We start from the raw sequence: 24,126 nt of genomic DNA on the forward strand, positions 1-24,126 counted from the left end.
CTTATCTGTTTCCATTCCATTTTACTTATGAGGGAACTGCAGTTCTACAAGTACTTACCTGAAGTCACAGAGCTAGTTCATGCCGGGAGACAAGTTGTCTAACTTCTAGCACAGTGCTGTTTCTACATATGTCATCTCCCTGGACATGTGGTAACAGTAACTAACTTCCAGTTAATAGCCACCCAAATATATTACAAGTTCTTTAAGGGCATTCAGGGTTTTCTTACCCAATTCTTTTAGAGGTGGCTATTGTGTTAGATGACAGAACCCTGATGATAAAATTTCTGAATGGGCTGGAACTATGGCTGTAAATCCAAAAGATAAAATTTAACAAGGCTAAATGAAATCTGCATTTGGAGGTAATATGGTAACTACATAAATGCCAATAGGGTTGTTGTTGTTGTTTTTTGTTGTTGTTTTGTTTTGTTTTGTTTTGTTTTGTTTTTTGAGACAGAGTTTCACTCTTGTTGCCCAGGCTGGAGTGCAATGGCGCTATCTCGGCACACCACAATCTCCACCTCCCAGATTCAAGCGATTCTCCTGCCTCAGCCTCCCAAGTAGCTGGGATTACAGGCATGCACCACCATGCCCGGCTAATTTTTGTATTTTTAGTAGAGATGGGGTTTCTCCATGTTGATCAGGCTGGTCTCAAACTCCCGACCTCAGGTTATCCGCCCACCTCGGCCTCCCAAAGTGCTGAGATTACGCCAACAGGGTATTTCTAACACGAGAGCAATTTGTGTGAAAGAGACAGAAGGTTTCATGGATTGCCTCAGGTAAGCAGACAAAGAGAAACTTTCCAGATTAGGGCATAGTAGTTCCCTGGTACAGTGCTGAGGTCACCATGTCTGGAGAGCCCTTCTTCCTCTGAATATTCCCAACTGCTGACTGAGGAGCCCATTCTCCTGTGTCTTTGTACTGCTCTGCCTCCACATCCTTTATGGTCTGGCCTCCCATTCCTGTGGCATGGTAGCCCTGCCTTGCTCTGTGGCTTGGGGCCCTGCTAGCACTCCACAGATTCAGTGAGAGGAGAGCAGAAAGCCTAAAGACTCCACAGTGCTCAAGGGAGGTGTCAAAAAGAATATAGTCAAGGCAGGATAGAGGTCTCTGGAAGGTGGGGAGCCGGAGGAACGACTTTGTCATTTATGTGCAGTGAGAATCAGTCTGTATGTGGCATCAGAAAAAAACAGCAGTGTTGAAACTGACAGATAACATGGGGAAGTTTAAAAAGATAGAAAACTAATTTGTTTAGCCATAGGGACAGTCATTTACGTAACAATTTGCTACTTATACCTAATAATTGTGGTGCAATAGCCATTATACATATATATGTCTGATTAACTTGTCTGAATTATACTTAATTATAGCCCTAAATTCTATTCATGGGCACCAAGCCTTTTTGTTCATTGCTCTTAGATCTTAATTGTCAGCTCAGGTAGCAAAGTAAACTGCACATACCTTTAAAAAGTTAAAACTAACACTGCATTTTTATAAAATGAGGATGCGTGGCCAGGCACAGTAACTCATGCCTATAATCCCAGGACTTTGGGAGGTCGAGGCAGGAGAATCGCTTGAGCCTGGGAGTTCAAGCCCAGCCTGGGCAACATAGTGAGACCCCATCTCTACAGATAATAATTTTTTAAAAATTACCTGGGTGTAGTGACATGTGCCTCTGGTCCTAGCTACTCAGGAGGCTGAGGCAGGAAGATCACCTGAGCTCAGGAGGTTGAGGCTGCAGTGAGCCATGATCACACCACCACACTCCAGCCTGGGTGACAGAGTGAGAACCTGTCTCAATAAAAAGTTGGGGCGGGGGGGATGTGTATATAATTACCTGGGAGGTTGAGGGGGATGTGTATATAATTACCTGAAAAGATATCTTGAGTGTGTCAGTTTGTTTGTTTTTTTGCCTCTTTATTCTTAAAATTGTTTATTTAAAAGTTGATTTAATCATGTCTTCCAGTTAGCTAATTCTCTTTTTTTCTAATTTTATTTCCATGGTTTGTTGGGAAACAGGTGATGTTTGGTTACACGAGTAAGTTCTTTAGTGGTGATTTGTGAGATTTTGGTGCATCCGTCACCCAGGCAGTATACACTGCACCCTATTTGTAGTGTTTTATCCCTCACCCCTTCCCACCCTTTACCCCTTAGTCCCCAAAGTCCATTGTGTCATTCTTATGCCTTTGCATCCTCATAGCTTAGCTCCCACTTATGAGTGAGAACATATGATGTTTGGTTTTCCATTCCTGAGTTACTTCACATGGAATAGTCTCCAATCTCATCCTGGTCACTGCAAATGCCATTAATTCATTCCTTTTTATGGCTGAGTAGTATTCCATCATATGTATGTATGTATGTATGTATGTATGTATGTATGTGTATACACACACACACACAGACACACACACGCGCCAGTTTATCCATTTGTTGATTGATGGGATTGGGTTGGTTTCACATTTTTGCAATTGCGAATTGTGCTGCTATAAACATGCATGTACAAGTATCTTTTTTTACAGTGACTTCTTTTCCTCTGAGTAGATACCCAGTAGTGGGATTGCTGGATAAAATGGTAGTTCTACTTTTAGTTCTTTAAAGAATCTCCACACTGTTTTCCATAGTGGTTATACTAGTTTACATTCCCACCAGCAGTGTAGAAATGTTCCCTGTTCACTGCAGCCATGCCAACATCTACTGTTTTATTTTGTTTTGTTTTTTCAGGGGTAAGGTGGTATCACATTGTGGTCTTGCAGGGGTTAAGGTTCTTCTTGGAGGGGTAAGGTGGTATCGCATTGTGGTTTTGATTTGCATTTCCCTGATCATTAGTGACATTGAACATTTTTTATATGTTTATTGGCCATTTGTATATCTTCTTTTGAGAACTGCCTATTCATGTCATTAGCCCACTTTTTGATGGGATTATTTTTTTCTTGTTGATATGAGTTCATTGTAGATTCTGGATATTAGTCCTTTGTCAGATGTATAGATCTTGAAGACTTTTTCCCACTCTGTGGGTTGTCTGTTTACTTGCTGACTGTTCCTTTCACCATGCAAAACCTCTTTATTTTAATTAAGTCCTAGCAATTTATCTTTGTTTTTGTTACATTTGCTTTTGGGTTCTTGGTCATGAACTCTTTGCCTAAGCCAATGTCTAGAAGGGTTTTCCCATTGTTATCTTCTAGAATTTTTATAGTTTCAGGTCTTAGATTTAAGTCCTTAGTCTATCTTGAGTTGATTTTTGTGAAAGGTGACAGACGAGGATCAGTTTCATTCTCCTACATGTGACTAGCCAATTATCCCAGCACCATTTGTTTGAAAAGAGTATGCTTTCCCTGCTTTATGTTTTTGTTTACCTTGTCAAAGATCAGTTGGCTGTAAGTATTTGGCTTTATCTCTGTGTTCTCTATTCTGTTCCACTGGTCTATGTGCCTATTTTTATAACAGTACCATGCTGTTTTGGTGACTATGGCCTTATAGTATAGTTTGAAATCAGGTAATGTGACGCCTCTAGATTTATTCTTTTTGCTTAGTCTTGCGTTGGCCATGCGGGCTCTTTTTTGGTTCTATATGAATTTTAGAATTGTTTTTTCTAATTCTGTGAAAAATGTCGATGGTATTTTTATAGGAATTGTGATGGGAATTGCATTGAGTCTGTAGATTGCTTTTGGCAGAATGGTCATTTTCACAATATTGATTCTACCCATCCATGAGCATGGGATGTGTTTCCATTTGTTTGTGTCATCTGTGATTTCTTTCAGCAGTGGTTTGTGGTTTTACTTGTAGAGGTCTTTCACCTCCTTGGTTAGGTATATTGCTAAGTATGCTTTTTGTTTGTTTGTTTGTTTTTTGCAGCTGTTGTAAAAGGGGTCGAGTTCTTGATTTGATACTCAGCTTGCTCGTTGTTGGTGTATAGAAGAGCTACTGATTCGTGTACATTAATTTTGTCTTCGAAAACTTTGCTGAATTATTTTATCAGTTCCAGGAGTTTTCTGGAGGAGTTTTTAGGATCTTCTGGGTAAACGATCATATCATCAGCAAACAGCGAGAATTTGACTTCCTCTTTTTTTTTTTAATTAATTAATTTATTATTTTTTTTTTTTTCCTGAGACGGAGTCTCGCTCTGTCGCCCAGGCTGGAGTGCAGTGGCTCAATCTCAGCTCACTGCAGACTGCAAGCTCTGCCTCCTGGGTTGACACCATTCTCCTGCCTCAGCCTCCCAAGTAGCTGGGACTACAGGCACCCACCACCATGCCCAGCTAATTTTTTGTGTTTTTAGTAGAGACGGGGTTTCACCATGTTAGCCAGGATGGTCTCGATCTCCTGACCTCGTGATCTGCCCGCCTCAGCCTTCCAAAGTGCTGGGATTATAGGCGTGAGCTACCACACCCGGCCGACTTCCTCTTTATTGATTTGGGTGCCCTTTATTTCTTTCTCTTGTTTGATTGCTCTGACTAGGACTTCCAGTACTATGTTGAAGAAGAGTAGTAAGAGTGGGCATCCTTGTCTTGTTCCAGTTCTCAGAGGGAATGCTTTCCACTTTTCCCAATTCAGTATTATGTTGGCTGTGGGCTTGTCATAGATGGCTTTTATTACATTGAGGTATGTCCCTTGTATGCCAATTTTGCTGAGAGTTTTCATCATAAAGGGATGCTGGATTTTATCAAATGCTTTTTCTCCATTTATTGAGATGATCATGTGATTTTGGTTTTTAATTCTGTTTTTGTGGTGTATCACATCTATTGACTTGCATATGTTAAACCATCCCTGCATCCCTGATATGAAACCCACTTAATCATGGTGGATTATCTGTTTGATATGTTGTTAGATTCAGTTAGCTAGTATTTTGTTAAGGATTTTAGCATCTGTGTTCATCAGGGATATTGGTCTGTAGGTTTTTATTTGGTTGGTTATGTCCTCCTTTCCTGGTTTTGGTATTAGGGTGATGACGGCTTCATATAATGAATTAGGGAGGGTTCCCTGTTTCTCTGTCTTGTGGAATAGTGTCAATAGGATTGGTACCAATTCTTCTTTGAATGTCTGGTAGAATTCGGCTGTGAATCCGTCTGTCCTTGACTTTTTTTGTTGGTAATTTTTAAACTACCATTTCAATATCACTGCTTGTTACTGGTCTGTTCAGGGTATCTAATTCTTCCTGATTTAAGCTAGAAGGGTTGTATCTTTCCAGGAATTTGTCCATCTCTTCTAGGTTTTCTAGTTTATGTGTGTAAAGGTGTTCATAGTAACCTTGAATGATCTTCTGTATTTCTGTGGTGTCAGTTGTAATATCTCCTGTTTTGTTTCTTATTGAGCTTATTTGGATTTTCTCTCTTCTTTTCTTAGTCTTGCTAATGGTCTATCAATTTTATTTATCTTTTCAAAGAACTAGCTTTTTGTTTCATTTATTTTTTGTATTTTTTTTCTTTTGTATTATTTTTTTCAATCTCATTTAGTTCTGCTCTGATCCTGGTCATTTCCTTTCTCCTGCTGGGTTTGGGTTTGGTTTGTTCCATTCTTGTTTCTCTAATTCCTTGAGGTGTGACCTTAGATTGTCTGTCTGTGCTCTTTCAGACTTTTTTTCTTTTTTTTTTTTTTTTTTTTTTTTTTTTTTTTTTTGAGACAATCTCTCTCTGTTGCCAGGCCGGAGTGCAGTGGCGTGATCTTGGCTCACTGCAGCCAGCACCTCCTGGGTTCAAGTGATTCTCCTGCCTCAGCCTCCTGAGTAGGTGGGACTACAGGTGCGCACTACCACACCCAGCTAATTTTTGTATTTTTTAGTAGAGACAGGGTTTCACCATGTTTGCCAGGATGGTCTCGACCTCTTGACCTCATGAACCACCGACCTCGGCCTCCCAAAGTGCTGGGATGATGGGCGTGAGCCACTGCGCCCAGCCCAGACTTTTTGATGTAGGCGTTTAGGGCTATGAACTTTTCTCTTAGCATTGCCTTTGCTGTGTCCCAGAGGGTTTGATAGGTTGTGTCACTATTGTCATTCAGTTTGAAGAATGTTTTAATTTCCATCTTGATTTCATTTTTGACCCAGTGATCATTCAGGAGCAGGTTATTTAATTTCCATGTATTTGCATGGTTTTGAGGGTTCCTTTTGGAGTTGATTTCAGGTTTTATTCCACTGTAGTCTGAGAGAGTGCTTGATATAATTTCAATTTTCTTAAATGTATTGAGGCTCGTTTTGTGGCCTCTTCTATGGTCTATCTTGGAGAAAGTTCCATGTGCTGTTGAATAGAATGCATATTCTGCAGTTGTTAGATGGAATGTTCTGTATATGTCTATTAAGTCCATTTGTTCCAGGGTATAGTTTAAATCCATTGTTTGTTTATTGACTTTCTGTCTTGACCTGTTTAGTGCTGTCAGTGGAGTACTGAAGTCCCCCACTCTTGTTGTGTTAAACTGTCTGTCTCATTTCTTAGGTCTATTAGTAATTGTTTTATAAATTTGGGAGCTCCAGTGTTAGTGCATATATGTTTAGGATTGTGGTATTTTCCTGTTGGAAAAGGCCTTTTATCATTATGTAATGTCCCTCTTTTTCTTTTTTAACTGTTGTTCCTTTAAAGTTTGTCTGATATAAGAATAGCCACTCCTCACTTTTGGTGTCCATTTGCCTGAAATGTCTTTTTCCACTCCTTTACCTTAAGTTTGTGCAAGTCCTTATGTGTTAGGTGAGTCTCTTGAAGGCAGCAGATAATTGGTTGGTGAATTCTTATCAATTCTTCAATTCTGTATCTTTAAGTGGCGTATTTAGGCCATTTACATTCAACATTAGTAGTGAGATATGAGGTACCATTCCATTCATCATGCTATTTGTTTCCTGTATATCTTGGTTTTTTGTTTTTGTTTTTTAAATTGCATTTTTGTTTTATAGGTCCTGTGGGATTTATGCTTTAAAGAGGTTCTGTTTTGGGTGTTTCCAGGATTTGTTTCAAGATTTAGAGCTCCTTTTATCAGTTCTTGTAGTGGTGGCTTGGTAGTGGCGAATTCTCTCAGCATTTGTTTTTCTGAAAAAGACTATCTTTTCTTTACATATGAAGCTTAGTTTTGCTGGATACAAAATTTTGGCTGATAATTGTTTTGTTTGAGGAGGCTGAAGATAGGGCCGCAATTCCTTCTAGCTTGTAGGGCTCTGCTGATAAATCTGCTGTTAATCTGATAGGTTTTCCTTTTTAGGTTACGTAGTACTTTGGTGTCACCACTCTTAAGATTCTTTCCTTTATCTTAACTTTAGATTACCTGATGACAGTGTGCCTAGGCAGTGATCTTTGTGTGATGAATTTCCCAGATGTTCTTTGTGCTTCTTGTATTTGGATGTCTAGGTCTCTAGCAAGGCTGGGGAAGTTTTCCTCAATTATTCTCCCAAGTATGTTTTCCAAACTTTAAATTTCTCTTCTTCCTCACGAACACCAATCAATCTTAGGTTTGGTCGTTTAACATAATTCTTGACTCCTTAGAGGCTTTGTTCATATTTTCTTTTTTTTTTCTTTGTCTTTGTTGGATTGGGTTAATTTGAAGACCTTGTCTTTGAGCTCTGAATTTCTTTCTTCTGCTTGTTCAGTTCCATTGCTGAGACTTTCCAGAGCATTTTGCATTTCTGTAAGTGTGTCCATTGTTTCCTGAAGTTTTGATTGTTTTTTATTTATGCTATTTCCTTGAATATTTTTCCCTTCACTTGTATCATTTTTTGGATTTCCTTATATTGGGCTTTGCCTTTCTCTGGTGCCTCCCTGATTAGCTTAATAACTAACCTTCTGAATTCTTTTTCAGGTAAATCAGGGATTTCTTCTTGGTTTGGGTCCATTGCTGATGAGCTAGTGTGATTTTTTGAAGGTATTAAAGAACATTGTTTTGTCATATAACCAGAGTTGGTTTTCTGGTTCCTTCTCATATGGGTAGGCTCTGTCAGAGGGAAAGTCTAGGGCTGAAGGCTGTTAGTCAGATTCTTTTGTCCCACGGGGTGTTCCTTTGATTTAGTACTCTCCCCCTTTTCCTATGGATGTGGCTTCTTGAGAGCCAAGCTGTAGTGATTGTTCTCTCTCTTCTGGATCTAGCCGCCCAGCAAGTCCAGGCTCTGGACTGCTACTGGGGGTTGTCTGCACAGCGTCCTGTGATGTGAACCCTCTGTGGGTCTCTCAGCCGTGTATACCAGCACAGTATTGGGGTGCCTCTTGGGTCCCACAGGAACAGTCCGCTTCCTTCAGGGGGTCTGTGGGTCTTCTCAGGTTTCCTGATTTATTCCTGCAGTTGTTCTGGAGCAAAAATTCTCACTGCAAGCCTCCACACACTGCTCTGTCTGTCCCAAGTTGGAGCTGCAGTCTAGTCCTGCCTCCCGTCCACCATGATCCCCTCAGTCCTCAGAGACTTTTTATTACTCCTAATTCTCTTTTAATTTAGCTTTTACTTGGCTATTGCAGTCTATTAGTACTCACTAAGTCATCCTTATTTTCGACAATTCTTTACTATGCATGCAAGTCTTTTCTGGTACCAGGCAGTGAGCTCTGTGTCTCCAGCACTTACTGTTCATATTCTTATGATAGGTTGGCATAGGAAAGAGGAGAAGAGAGGCAACCTTTAAGGAGTAAGGAGGAGAGAGTTTGTTAGAGCAATAAATGAATGTTCTTATGGATTCTTGTAGTATAAAGTTATTTGGAAGACCAGCTTGAGTTTGCCGCCTACTCTTAGTGGCACTCAAGTGTAGCTGTAAAGACTGGGATCTGTTTTTAAGTGCCTAGAAAACTCTGTGTTTATGGAATCTGCATCTGTTGGTGAAGTTTAGTTCATTCATCTTAGACCTCAAACAGCCCTGAAGAACTTAATGCTTACATCTGGTTAAATTCTCAGTGTGTAGTTTGTACGTTTTTCCACAGCTTTAAGTAATGATAGAGAAGAAAAGAATAGAGAATGAATCTCAGAGAAATGAAAGCAACTTAGGAACAGAAACAGAGAAACAGTAAGAAATGCATTTTTCAGAGACTGGGCCAAAGGATTCATCATGGAGTTTTAACTTCTAGCAGAAAGTTGAGGAAAAAGAATAAGACTCTTTTCCGAACCATACAAAGCCCCACAGCTCCTGTCTTCTGGCTGACATAGCACCATCTTTACCCGTCACACCTGTGGCCTGGAAGGTGGCCTCTCTGTACCTGAATTTCTTCATCTGCAAAATGGGATTAAAAAAATAACTGCCCTCATCTATGTGAGGATCACGTGAAGGCCAAATGAAATTACAAGCCTGAGACATCTTTAAATGTTGAAAGAAGATTACAAACATTGGGTAATCATCCTCTCCTATGTGTATCATTAGACAACCTTGCTTTGGATTATTTGTTTTGTTGCCCATTCTTAGATCAAATCGTAGGTGTTGATCAAGTTTTCTTTGCTCCAGAACTTTGATTACCATATATTGACTCGCCTCCCCCTCTAAAAATAAGTTTCCTAAATCTGTTTTCTGTATCTCTGTGTATACCCACTTGCTATCCACTCTTCCTTTGTAAAAAAAAAAAAAAAAAAAAAAAAAAAAAAAAAAAAAAAAAAAGTCAGTATTCACACTTCACACTTCAACAAGAAAAAGCTTGTTCTCTCTTCTATTAATAAAAGTGCTATTTTCTTGCCTTCAGATTAATACCATTTACTGTTTAGGTTCTTATTGATCTCCTGGCTCCTTTTACCTTAAATCTTTGATTTTTAAGCAGATGCAGGCTAGCATACTTTTTTTAATAGAGTGTAATGTCCATAGCCCTTACCATTCTGCCTTTCCCATTTTTTCCCTTTGTCATTTTTCCAAGGGCATAATACCCTCCTGCTGTATAACACTTGGCTACTCAGGGTACCCCACTATGAGAACAATAGGCTGACCTTTTCCGGTCTACTTCAGAACATCTTTGTTCTGTACCCTGTCTCTGAGGATTTTGCCTTTGGGTCATAATAAGTTTATTAATCTTCAGAGACTTAATCCTCCTTATGAGCTGGTGTATATCCATTTTAATAGGAGTCTTCTGGAGAAAAGACTGTAAGAGAATGAAATTTGCTTAGTTAGTGGAAGTTACCCCACAGAAGGTGGTAAGCACACAGCCCCTGGAAGTGTTTCTGATCAGGAAGTTAAAAGATTCCTGATCCCTTCCAGTTCTGAAAAATTCATGAGTGACTCTAATGGTGGGAGTTTGAAGCACTTTGGTAAGCCAGTTCCAGCGTCTCCGCACACCGTCTGTTTGTGGCTCCATTCACCCTGCCTCCATGATACAGACGATTCTTTCCCAGTAGTTGCCACTAGCCCATCACTCAGACTGTCTAAGAGCATTTTCTTGGCAAACCACCATTCTGCATGAAAGGAGAGTCTAGGATTGGGGAAAGTGGATTCAACAGCTTATACAGCCAGAGTATATTAATTGTGAGCTTTGCACCTTGGTAATAATTATGTATACAATAAACAAAATCACATGGTTGCTAAGCAACACCTTTCCCTGATTCTTGACCCCAGTGGAGGTATGAGATATTCGACCTCTGGACTTAAAAAATCTTAAATTCTGCTCTGCTTGCAGACATGCTTTAGTGGCCCTCGCAGTAGCAGCCTCTTATTTCTGCCCTGTCCTTACCTCCCTTGGCTTGAATCTTGCCTTCCATATCTCCATGAACCCAGCAGCCTGGGTGTTCTTTCAGGATAACTAATGTCAGACTAGGTACTCTTCAGGCTCCTGTGGGGGTCCCCTGTGCACTGAAGTCTCACACCAGGAGCAGCTTCACCTAAGCCTAAGGTGGATGCACATCTAGTCTTCCTCTAGAGGAGAGGCTTTTCCTCTGTAGAATGATGAGGGCGCAACAGATCCTGGGTCTAATGTGAATAATAACATATTTATCTCATAACAAAATGTGACTTGTTGAAGAGTTCCTCATTTGGGATATGTTTTCTGTGTGTGTAGAAATTGAGATGATTTGGAGACTATTTCTTTGCTAATAGTAACGATTGTATTATTACTTACAGCAGCGGTCCCCAACCTTTTTGGCACCAGGGACTAGCTTTGTGGAAGACAGTTTTTCCATGGATGGGGGTAGAGTGGGGGTAGTTTCAGGATGAAACTGTTCTGCCTCAGATCCTCAGGCATGCGTTAGATAGAGTGCACAACCTAGATCCCTTGCATGCACAGTTCACGATAGGGTTCACTCTCCTATAACAATCTGATGCTGCCACTGATCTGACAGGAGGGTGGAGCTCAGGTGGTACTGCTCGCTCACCCGCCCTTCACCTCCTGCTGTGTGGCCCAGTTCCTAACAGGCCACGGACTGGTACCTCTCCATGTGTCCATGGCCTGGGACTTGGGGACCTCTTCCTTTCAATTAAAAAAAAAATTGTCCTTTTACTCTCATGAGAAAGAGAGTTCTTACTAAATTTACCTCCCTTTTCATAGAGAATTTTTTCTCCTTCAGGTTTTTTTTAATTGAAAGGAAGAGCTTTTTATCGAGAAAAATCAATACCTTTTAGGGTACTAAAATTGTTTTATATTCATTTCCAGTCTTTCCTAAGGCTTTGTAATCATTTGTGGTAGCCTCTAATATATAAATAAATTATAGCATTTTACCTTTCATCTTTTACCTGAATTATAACCATTTAAATAGATATGACAGCTGTTTTCTTGAGCAGTCTAGGATTTTCTGGTTCTTCTTGAACCTGGGACTTAATAACATAATAGGCAAAGGAGAGAGAAGGAGATAGGTAGTGGAATATTAACACGAAGTGACCAAGTAATAAAGGTGGCTGTATTTTTCTGCTTAAGGAATGAATGAAGGACATATATTACAACTGTGACATTCAGTCATTTCTTTTTCTTTCTAGAAGGTAGTAAATTTACAAGAGTGGTAAGCCAAGTGTAGTGGCTCACGCCTGTAATCCCAGCACTTTGGGAGGCTGAGGCAGGTGGATCATTTGAGATCGGAAGGTCAAGACCAGCCTGGCCAACATGGTGAAATTCCATCTCTACTAAAAATACAAAAATTTGCCAGGTGTGGTGGTGGGCACTTGTAATCCCAGCTACTCAGGAGGCTGAGTCAGGAGAATTGCTTAAACCTAGGAGGCAGAGGTTGCAGTGAGCTGAGATTGTGTCACTGCACTCCAGCCTGGGCAACAGAGCATGACTCCGTCTCAAAAAAGAAGAAAGTGGTGGGAAGGGATGCTGTTTGCTTTAACTGTCAGGTTGGAGGAGGGAATCACTTTAAATGGACTTGGAGAAAACATAAATGAATTTCTGTTTTCTTCATTGAACATGTTCTCTTATTTTGTTTCCCCTCTGCCTCTCTCTGAATCTACCCTAGTTGATATATTTTCCTATGCTCCAGTTTTGTTCTCCTGAGGGCTCTTCCATCCACTGTGGCATGAAGGGTAAAAGCCACAAAGATCTTTTCTTTGGCTGTGTCATCTCTTCATTCCCTGTTGGCTTACCCTGTATGTGTTTTCTATTTGCAGGTCTGTGGCTGTCCTCTCTATTGGAAAGCCCCCATGTTCAGGGCTGCAGGGGGAGAAAAGACAGGATTTGTGACAGCACAGTCATTCATTGCCATGTGGAGAAAGTAAGTATGTGAGCAGTCTCTCTGGAGCTAGGCAAAGAATTGTGTGACCCTCATGACATGCTTTCTAAAGGTCACCTATTTTACTCATTTATACATTTTCCCTTTACTCTTTATATCAACAAGGAAAATTCAATGATTTACAACCATTTATACTCACATGCAAGTTCTTTGCCACAAGCCTTTATCTAACCTCTTTAAAAAACAGTAAAGCAGATCTGCAGAAATCTTTCTTTAAAAACTATTTGATAGTTTATTAGTTTTACTTGGTTTTTCTTGTTGTTCTTTATTTTTATTTATTTTTTTTTTTTTTTTGAGACAGAATGTCACTTTTTTGCCCAGGCTAGTGTGCAGAGACCCAATCATAGCTCACTGCAGCCCCAAACTCTTGGGCTCAAGTGATAATCCTACCTCAGCCTCCTAAGTAGCTGGGACTACAGGCAGGCACCACCACACCTGGCTAATTTTTATAGAGACTGGATCTCACTCTGTTGCCCAGGCTGGTCATAAACTCCTGGCCTTAAGCAGTCCTCCCAGCTCGGCTGCCCAAAGTGCTGAGATTATAGGTGTGAACCCCACACCCAGCCAGTTTTACTTGTTAAATTTGGGTCTCAGGATTTGAATCTGGCAGCAGTGAAATAAGCAAATAAGAACTCCCCTTTATGGGGGGCAAATCAGATGTGTCGCATGGGAAATACATTTTCATTCCCATATGATCCAATTTAGAATTATATATGGTTGATTTGTTAGAAATACTGAATTCTAATAGATTTTAATCATTACCTTTTGAAAGCTCCAGTTAAGGAACTGAAGGACTAGTATATTTATCAAGCTTTTCCTGGATTCTAACATTCTGACAAATTTTCTTGAATTCAAACCCAACATCTTTCTTCTTTATCTCTTTTTTCTCCCTTCTTTCTTCTTTAGGAGTTATTTCTTGGTATATTTATACATCTTAGCTAAGTATCACAGCTTGCCCCTTCTGCCTCTTTTAACTGATCAGCACCCTTGTTATGCATGTTCTTCTCGCCTTTTCTGAGCTAAATATCCTTCCTGGTAAACTATTGGGAAATGCTACTCACCTATTGTTATTATTATTTAACATCAACCTATAATAGCAGCAGATTGAACAGACAGATTCTTTCTAATTTCTTCATTTCAGCTAAAAGCCCTTAATAGGATAATGCTTGAGAATATAGTAGGTGATTAATAAATGTATTCTTATTTTTAAAAATCTAGCAGCAGGTCAAGTTCAAGTTCTTCATACATCACATGAGAACTAAAGAGTCTATGTTGGTGGAGGGTATTCTCATAAGTGGGAACTGAACAATGAGAACACATGGACACAGGGAGGGGAACAGCACACACTGGGGCCTGTCGGGGTGGGGTGAGGGAAGGGAGAGCATTAGGAAAAATAGCTAATGCATATTGGGCTTAATACCTAGGTGATGGGTTGATAGGTGCAGCACACCGCCACAGCACGTGTTTATCTATGTAACAGACGTGCACATCCTGCGCATGTACCTTGGAACTTAAAAATAAAAAAATTTTTTTAAAAAGAGTGTATGTTGGTGGATAGATCATAGCCACCACCACAATAGCTGTATTTTATTCAGATGAATTGTTTAAATTTTATCTGTAAGGAAGACATTTCTGCAAAACGCAAAAAGCGGGGGAAAGACATGAAGTACAAGTCTCCATTTTGGTTAACTGCAGGAAAATTGCTTATGAAGTTATATAGCATGAGCAACTATCCCTGCCTTTTTTTCATCAGAAAAATTCTATGAATAGATAAGTGTGTCTCTAAATTAAAGTGTTATTTTACAGTCAGATATTAAAATGGTTTGAGTGCCCTCTAGTGGAAACTCCTCTTTGAGCTCTTAAAATGTCTTTTAAAAGCCAGGGTGCTTGAAGGGAGCCCCAAGTGTGGCTATTTTGGGAGACTAAGCAGCTAAACATGGTGGTGTGAGTTACCACGTTGACCTTGGAGAAGACGTGTTTAGTTTTGTAATTTTTTTTTTTTTTTTTTTTTTTTTTTTACAAATTGTAACATTTGCATAAAGCAATGTGGGCTCAAGTATAGTATATTAAAACTTTCAAATAAAAAAATTGCTAACAGGTAATTATACAGAATTAAAACATTTTGGAGAATACATATATATGCTGATTTGCTCCAGTAGCTCTACATAATCTTAAAAAAAAAAAAGAGTCAAATATAAAAGTCATAAGAATATAGGGAAATGGCCGGGCGTGGTGGCTCACGCCTGTAATCCCAGCACTCTGCGAGGCCAAGGCCGGCAGATCCCGAGGTCAGGAGATCGAGACCATCCTGGCTAACACAGTGAAACCCCATCTCTACTAAAAATGCAAAAAATTAGCCGGGCGAGATGGCGGGCACCTGTAGTCCCAGCTACTCGGGAGGCTGAGGCAGGAGAATCGTGGGAACCCAGGAGGCGGAGCTTGCAGTGAGCCGAGATCGCGCCTCTGCACTCCAGCCTGGGCGACAGAACGAGACTCCATCTCAAAAAAAAACAGAATATAGGGAAATAATTTCTCTCATGTCAGACTGCTCATGGGGTGGAGGCCTCAGTATCTCTCCTCCAAAGGGCTCTGTTCCACTTCCTTTCCCTGTGCCGCTGCCCATTTCATGTCTATACTCTGACATATATTCTTCTTATAGTCAGGACATTTTTAGGAGAAAGACATTGCTCCATAGCATTTCTTTTTGAGGTCCTAGAGTATCAGCTTTTGGGCAGAACTCATCTCAAGTGGAATCAATAATATTGCTTCAGCTTTATTATGCTTTACTTTCTTTTACCTTTTCATATCAATGTATCATTTGTCCATTAACAAAATAACATTTTGTCCTAAAAGTTCTGAAAGATGCTAGTTTAGAATAGCTATGCTTACCTTCATTCTTTAGCTTTCATGACTTTTATCATCTTTTCTCCTGCCATAGAGTTGACCAGCCAGTAACACTGGCAGAAAATTGTAATTCACCTTTTCTTTCTATTTCACAGCAAAAGACCATTTCTGATTTCACTTTGTCCTCTCAGAGTAGCTCTCATCTGTCATGTCTCTGCTGTTTTTATATCTTACTATTCTGTTTTATATATATAAGTAGTTCTTTTGAAAGACCTCACTGTTTTTCTATTGTGATCATCCCACCCATTTTCTAATCCTGAGAGGTGGCTCCTATTAGCATCTATTGCGTGAATCTTTTTCTGAAACATGTGTTTATTTAACTTTAGGAGCCTTAAGCATGTTGAGGAATGTTATGGAGAATAAGTATAAAAATCATAGTATAGCTCTAATAAGCACAAATGAAGTATACATCTGTTTGATCAAAAACATTTTCTTATTTTTCTTCCTTAATCACTTGTTGAATGCTAACTATATGCCAGGTATTGTGTCTGGTCTTGAGGGCGGTTGGGATACAAAGAAAGTAAGACAGTTTTATACCCTGTAAGGAGCTTACAGTCTAGTGAAAGAGTTACACCAAGCCATGTGTGCTGGCCTGCACCTGTAATCCTAGCTACTTGGGAGGATTGCTTGAGCCTAGGAGTTTGAGGCTGCAGTAAGCTATGATCATGAGACTGTACCACAGCCTTGACAACAGAATGAGACCCTGTCTCCAAAAAAAGAAAAAAAAAAAAAAAGACAAGGATGTTAAGATGGCCAAGAAGACACAGCCAGGGAGAGCTTCCCTTTCCTACCAAGAGAAACCAAAATATTGAGTAAACCAGCATACTTTGAACAGATCTTTTAAGAGAAAGCACTGAGAGTCAGTGGAGAGATGATGCAGTCACTGAGGCTGAAGAGGGAGGAAACTGAGAACCCTGCATGGGCTCTGAATGGCTCCTAAGGAAGGGGTGAAAGAAGTAACTGCAGAGCAGGCCACTGTCACTGTGGACATCTGGGATTCTAGCTGCAAGAGATCCCACAGCCACCATGGACGTTTGAGTTGGCAGGGAAAACTGCTTGGAGAGCTGGCAGAGACAGAGCTCGAGGCTACACAGAGCCCATGGGGTTTTGCATGGGAACAGCTGCAACAAAACACAACCATAGGCACCTGTCCCCCAAGGCTCTCCATATTCCTCTAAGAGGCTGTAACCTTTGTTGACTGCCAGACCTGGAGAGAGCAGGGCTGTCTTTCCCACAGGACCAGGGCATATCTGATCCGTGCACTCCCCTGTCCACCACCCCCTCCCAGGGCTCCTGTCTGGCTTCTCCCATAGGAGCAGGCACACAGCACAGCCTCCACTCCCCTGCGAGAGCGCTTTTGCCAGTGGCCCCCAGTGGAGCGCTTTTACTGGTGGCCTGGGAGCACCTTGGCTCACCCAGCACAGCTGGTGCTTGACCTCAGGGAGCCAGAGAACTAAGCTACAGGCCTGGTCCCAGGCCCCCAGGGTTAGAGCACACAGTCCAGGAGTGCCAAGCTGAGACTTGTGGTTGGAACTCAAGTGGCGGAAGAGCCCTCACTCTCAGAGCACTGGGAAAAGTGAGGTATGGATTAATGGGCTGGCACAGGAACTGGGCCACAGCCTCTACCCAAGGGAGCCTGGCAGTCTGGAACACCTAATAGCCCAGTGATCTGGGTGCAGAAGTCTTGTGACAAACTAGCTGGTTGGGCCAAATTCTGGGCAGTAACCAGGAGACCTGTCAAGGAAGCACAAGCTGGGAAGTTCTCACTGCTATCTGCTGGCCAAAAAAACCTAGGCTGTGGGCACCACACCAGCTGCACAGCCAAGGCAGCATCACCCTACCCAGGGATCCCTCACCCTTGACCTACTGCATGAACAGACCACCCACAGACATACCCCTAACCTGCAGTCTACCTGGTAGCCCTTACTATTAAATGCCATCTCCCAGGTTACAGCTTGAATTACAGCACCAAAAAATTCCAGCATGAATTGCCTGAGAAAACCCAGTACAGGATTCTGGCCACAAATAAAGATCCCATACAGGCCAGGCACAGTGACTCATACCTGTAATCCCAGCACTTTGGGAGGCCGAGGCAGTAAGATTGCATGAGCCTAGGAGTTCAAGACCAGCCTAGGCAACATGGCAAGACTCTGTCTCTACAAAAAAATTAGCCAGGCATGATGGTATGAACCTGTGGTTCCAGCTGCTTGGGAGGCTGAGGCAGGAGGATCACTTGAGCCCAGAAGGTTGAGGCTGCAGTGAGCTGTGTTCACGCCATTGTACTCCAGCCTTGGTGACAGAGCCAGACTTTGTCTCAAGAAAGACAGAAAACTGTAATCCCAGCACGTTGGGAGGCCAAGGCAGGTGGATCACCTGAGGGTCAGGAGTTCGAGACCAGCCTGGCCAACATGGTGAAACCCCATCTCTACTAAAAATACAAAAAATTAGCCGGGCATAGTGATGGGCACCTATAATCCCAGCTACTCCGGAGGCTGAAGCGGGAGAATCATTTGAACCTGGGAGGCAGAGGTTGCAGTGAGCCGAGGTTGCGCTGTTGCACTCCAGCCTAGGCAACAAGAGTGAAACTCCGTCTCAAAAAAAAAAAAAAGAAATCCAGAAGAGATTCCATACAGAGCCTTGGCCCTCTGAAAGCATGCAGAAATAAAGCCAGTTGGCTATACTCAGCTTGCACCACAGTCAAACCCTCAGGGGAAATAAAGTAAAAACAAAAAAGCTCCATCCAAAGGACAAAGGACAGCAACATCAAAAGATAAAGGAACACCTGCCCTCACAGATGAGAAGGAACCAGCACAAGAACTCTGGCAATTCTAAAACCCAGAGTGTGTTCTTACCTCCAAATGATCTCACTAGCTCCCCAGCAATGGTTGTTAATCAAATTAAAGCAGCTGAAATGACAGAATTCAGAATCCGGATGGTAAGAAAGCTCAATGAAATACAGGAGAAAGTTGAAACTCAATCCAGGGAAAACAGTAAAATGATCCAAGAGTTGAAAGATGACACAGCCATTTTAAGAAAGAACCAAACTGAACTTCTAGAATTGAAAAATTTACTACGGGAATTCCATAATACAACTAGAAGCATTAATAACAACAGATCAATCTGAGGAAAGAGTCTCAGAGCTCAAAGACCACTCCTTTGAATCAATGCAGGCAGACAAAAATAAAAAAGAATTTTAAAAAATGAAAACTCTCAGAAATATGGGATTATGTAAAGAGACCAAACCTATAACTCATTGGCATTCCTGAGAGAGAAGGAGCGAGAGTACGCAACTTGGAAAACGTATGAGGATATAGTCCACAGAAATATCCCCAGTCTCACTAAAGAGGTGGACATGGCTGAACTCCATGGAGCAGTTTGGAGATTTCTCAAAGAACAGAGTTTACATTTCAATCCAGTAGTTCTATTACTGGGTATATACCCAAAGAAAAATAAGTCATTCTACCAAAAAGACTTATGCACCCATATGTTCAATGAAGCACTGTTCACAATTGCAAAGACCTGGAATCAACATACATGCCCATCAATGGTGGACTGGATAAAGAAAATGTGGTACAGGTACACCATGGACTACTAAGCAGCCATAAAAAAGAATGAAGTCTTGTTCTTTGTAGCAACATGGATGCAGCTGGAGACCATTATCCTAAGCAAATTCGCAGAAACAGAAAACCAAATACCATATGTTCTCACTTGTAAGTGGGAGCTAAACATCAAGTACACATGGACATAAAGATGAGAACAGGCCGGGCGTGGTGGCTCACGCCTGTAATCCCAGCACTTTCAGAGGCCGAGGTGAGTGGATCACGAGGTCAGGAGATCGATACCATCCTGGCTAACACAGTGAAACCCCGTCTCTACTAAAAATACAAAAAAAAAATTAGGCGGGTGTGGTGGCGGGTGCCTGTAGTCCCAGCTACTTGGGAGGCTGAGGCAGGAGAATGGCGTGAACCCAGAAGGCAGAGCTTGCAGTGAGCCAAGATTGCGCCACTGCACTCCAGCGTAGGCAACAGAGCGAGACTCCGTCTCAAAAAAAAAAAAAAAGATGAGAACAGTAGACACTGGGGAATACAAGAAAGGATAGGGATGGAGGGAGCAAGGGCTGAAAAACTAGCTATTGGTACTATGCTCACTACCTGAGAGATGGATTCGTTCATACTCCAGACCTCTACATCACTCAGTATACTTTGTAACAAACCCGTACATGTACCCCTGTACCTATAATAAAAGTTGAAAAAAAAAAAGTTATTCCAATAAGGTTATGCTATTGTGGAACAGCCATGACAGAAATAATAAGCACATGGAAGGACACAGGAGGCCAGCAAGAGTTCCTGGAAGGTGAAGTAAGGGAAAAGGGTATTGTGGTAAGGACGGTAGCATTTACAAATGCCTGGTGTGAGAAGGCATGGAACATTTGTGCAACCACAAGTGCAGGAATGGTAAGAGAAGGGGACATGAGCAGGTAGGATCAGATTCTGGAGGCCCTTCTATGTCAGGTCAAGAAGCTAGGACTTTAGGCCAGGCGCCGTGGCTCACGCCTGTAATCCCAGCACTTTGGGAAGCCGAGGCAGGTGGATCACAAGGTCAGGAGATCAAGAACATCCTGGCCAACATGGTGAAACCCCCGTCTCTACTAAAAATACAAAAACTAGCCAGGCATGGTGGCATGCGCCTATAGTTCCAGCTACTCTGGAGGCTGAGGCAGGAGAAATGGTTGAACCCAGGAGGCGGAGGCTGCAGTGAGCTGAGATTGTGCCACTGCACTCCAGCCTGGGTGAAAAGAGCAAAACTCCGTCTCAAAAAAAAAAAAAAAAAAAAAAAAGCTGGGACTTTAGCCTACTTGACAGAAGAATTTTAATTTGGACAATGACGTGATCAAATATGTTACTCAGAAATATCAAGCAACAAACAAGAGCCTAAGCATGGATATTGGCAGTGGGAGACAGAAAGAGGCAAATTTGGTAGAAATGAAACAACATGGTAGTTGATAGGTTGGGGGTAAAAGGAAGGGAGAAGTTCATGACGACTCCCAAGTTTCTAGCTTGAACCATTGGGTGCTTGGAATACTAGATGAGGTTACTGGAGTCCTGAGGAATGTTTCCTGAAAATGCTTTAGACAGCTGTTCCTTCCTGTTTCCGTTTTACCATCAAGGTCAAGGCCTTATTACTTCATGCTGAGACCCCTGGAAGGGAAGAGGGTCTAATAGACTTTAGTACTCATCCAACCTTATAGACAGCTCATCATTCTAAAACATCCTTTGATTATGTAAATTCCTTACTTGATTGTTGATCTGAGTGGCCTTCAGATCAAACTGAAATTACTATTGATGTTATTGTCATTGTTTGTTCAGAGGAACTAATCTTCCTAAGCAGTTGTTTCTTTTATAGGTTGCTGAATAACCATCATGATGATGCCTCTAAATTCATCTGTCTTCTAGCAAAGCCCAACTGCAGCTCTCTAGAACAGGAGGATTTCATCCCTCTACTTCAGGTAATTTTCATCTCCTTTTGAAAATGGGTTCTAATTTTGGAGTTTCAGCAGTTTCGTTTAAAATTTACAACTATAACATGTCAATTGAGCTACACAGATCTAGATATCAGATTCTAGAAGAGTGGTCTTCAAACTTGTTTTAGCAGTAAGATCCTCTCGTTAAATGAAATCTCGTTAAATGAAATCTCGTTAAATGAAATCTAAAACAGAACCCATAGTAGTAAAAGAGCTACTCCTTCAGGGCTACTCCCACTGAAGCAGAGGAGAGGGGCCACTCATCCTCCCCCTTGCCCACCCACAGCAATCACTGAAGCACCTTCTGAAATGATAGAATGCAAGAAGATAACTTCTCTGTTAGCGTAGAACATAGCTAAGAACCTGGTAGAAAGAAAGAAAAGGTCATGATGTAACCAGGATCACTCTCACGAACTCTGGGGTCTTCACTCACTGCCTCCTGACCCTTTATTTAAGTACAGTTTTTAAATGCTTGGTTTCCTGATTCTTCAACCCAAGATATATTTGAAACAGAAAATTAGAATAGGAGAAGGGAAAGAGGATAACTAGAATCAAGTGCGTGGAGAGCTGCAAAAACCAGACTACACCACCAGACTACAAAGGTAGTGAGGAGAGTAAGAAACACTAAGAGAAAAAAAAGACCCAAAAGCTCTAAATGTACTCTAGTCTGGGAGTAATTTAGGATAATGGCAGTAGTCCCAATCCCATTACCAGATTTCAGCTGAGATTAGTAATTTATTTTAGGAGCATAGACTCTATATGTACTTATCTAGAAAACTCATTTATAGGGAGCAGCTTTCACTGATGGAACCAGATAAAACAATGGCACTGTACTTCTCATTTTTCCTTTTCTGTGTATGAAATTTTAAACTCTGTGTGTTGTATATCCATATATTATACATGTAAAAAAAGGATAAGTCTCAGACCTGAATAAACGTCAGATCTATCAGAAGTATAAGTTTCTGGATTTGAATTTCTAACTTTAGCCTTCATTTACCAGGTTGGCGGATACTTTTAACCTCAGACCTTCCTGAGGTTTCTCAGCCTGGAGCTGTGCCACAGTTCTGAGGTCTTACACGGTACCAAAGCATTAGGGTTGGGAGTTACTGCTGAGACATCAGCCATCTTTGGCTAGCAGATTCCCTTCAGATCCAGAGGTCTTTGCTGCTTCTGTGCCATGTGTCAAGCCCCGGAACCTTTGGTGAAGATACCCATGGCCCGTCTGCCTAGATGCACACACAGCTGTTTTCTTTTAAGGTTTTAGCTGCCCCCCTAGGGTGTTGCCAGGCAGCAGGGTCCCTTTGCTCCTATCACCCACAGACTTCTCTTTCTTTTTCCTGACACTAAGAGGTCTTCTACTCTGCAGAAATCTCCTGCTGCCATGTTCCCTTATGCTTTCCTATCTCTGCCTTCAATTCTCCTTGCTTGTATTGTCTGCTTCCCTTTCAAGTAGGGGTGAGCTCCCTACTCACTACTTCAGGGCAGAGAAGAGAAGTGACCTCAAAATCTTCATGGCTTTTATGGCACTGTGCGTATTGTAGGCTTAAATGCAGGGTCCACAGTCATTTGGCCTAGTTGACCTTTGTTAAGGTTTTAGAGAGAGAGAGATGTCTAACAGAAAGAGCCCACCTGGGGAGTGTTTCTATCTAGGCCTTCCCATGGGAATCAGTTACATATCAGTATTGCACCTGTTTCTACTATAGCATTCTTCATAGCCTGAGATATTGCTTGTTAATATTCTTGTTTTCATATCTAAATATTTGGTTTTTCTAAGCAGATCACAAATTCTTTGAAGCTAAGATAAGCTTTTCCTGCCTGTTGAATGTGCATCATTATTTTAGGTGTTACAGTAAATCCTTGTTAGCTCTTAGTATGGATACATAAAGAAGGGCATAAAATACATGGAAATAGTTGAGGTTTTTTTAAGTTGTATTCATGGCTGCCATGTTTTGTTGTTGTTTGTTTTTTTGGAGACGGAGTCTCGCTCTTGTCGCCCAGGCTGGAGTGCAATGGTGCGATCTTGGCTCACTGCAACCTCCGCCTCCTGGGTTCAATTGATTGTCCTGCCTCAGCCTCCCAAGTAGCAGGGATTACAGGCACCCACCACCACACCCGGCTAATTTTTGTGTTTTTAGTAGAGACTGGGTTTCACCATGTTGGCCAGGCTGGTCTCGAACTCCTGACCTCCGGTGATCCACCTGCCTCAGCCTCCCAAAGTGCTGGGATTACAGGCATGAGCCACCACACCTGGCCATGCCATGATTTTTTTAAAAGATTTTTGCTGAAATATAATCACACAAAACACCCAAATCACAGGTGTCCTAGTCAATGAATTTTCACAATGTGGGCATATCTGTATAACTAGCACACAGATCCAAAAACAGTATTACCAGCACCTGCAAAGCCCGTCATGCTCCATCCCAGTCACTGCTACCCAACAATAACCACTACCCTGACTAATAACACCATAGTACATAGATTTTTAATTATAGTAATAATCTTCCATGTTTAAAATATGAAGTTTGGTTCTGATTTTATTTTATGCTCAGGGCCCTTGGGCTTGTCTAATTTGCATAATGGCTTTGATTATCCTTAGATTCACCTGCTACATGGTTTTGTTCCCCTAAAAAAAATACTCATGAGAATGAAGATTCTTAATAGTTTTTGGCATTTAATTAAGACCATTTTACCTGATAATATCCAACATTAAATATTCCTATGTTTTGTGAAATCTCAAATCTTCAATATTTGAACTGCATTGTAATAAAACATTAGGTTTTATTACCAGTTCTCTACTGCTCTCCATCCTCACTCTCTCAATCCATTCTTGGCCTTGCTCTGACCCTACAAAGTGCGTCTTTGGGGCTCTCTTGCTGACTAGCTTTTGGTTGGATCTGGGCAGTGGGAAGCATTGCCAGTAAATGGGAGGACAGAGGAAAGAAAAGCTGGCATTTCTTCCCTGCTCTCTGCCTCGGCACAGTAACTGTGTCTCTCTACAATACAGCTTCTGCTGGACAGCCCCTTGTCTGTGGTCCTAGTGCCTGCTAGGCTCTCCTCCTCCCCTTGTTCCTTTGGCCCTCAGGACTATAACAGTATCCTCCTGTCAGTAGTCTCTGGGTGCCTCA

At 41.5% G+C, this 24,126-nt stretch overlaps 1 protein-coding gene across 6 annotated transcripts in view; it reads left to right on the forward strand.

Annotated features, from left to right (window-relative positions):
• Window positions 1-24,126, forward strand: part of PPP2R3A (protein phosphatase 2 regulatory subunit B''alpha) — a 182,182-nt gene that overhangs the window by 62,597 nt on the left and 95,459 nt on the right. For all 6 annotated transcript variants that reach the window (XM_034957441.3, XM_063602939.1, XM_034957444.3 and 3 more), the window contains 2 exons: window positions 12,455-12,558; window positions 20,884-20,986. In XM_034957441.3, the coding sequence (XP_034813332.2) occupies window positions 12,455-12,558; window positions 20,884-20,986 (207 nt within the window). The remainder of the gene's footprint in view (window positions 1-12,454; window positions 12,559-20,883; window positions 20,987-24,126) is intronic.

This window comes from Pan paniscus, chromosome 2, assembly GCF_029289425.2.
Source record: "Pan paniscus chromosome 2, NHGRI_mPanPan1-v2.0_pri, whole genome shotgun sequence".
NCBI classification, from domain to species: domain Eukaryota; kingdom Metazoa; phylum Chordata; class Mammalia; order Primates; family Hominidae; genus Pan; species Pan paniscus.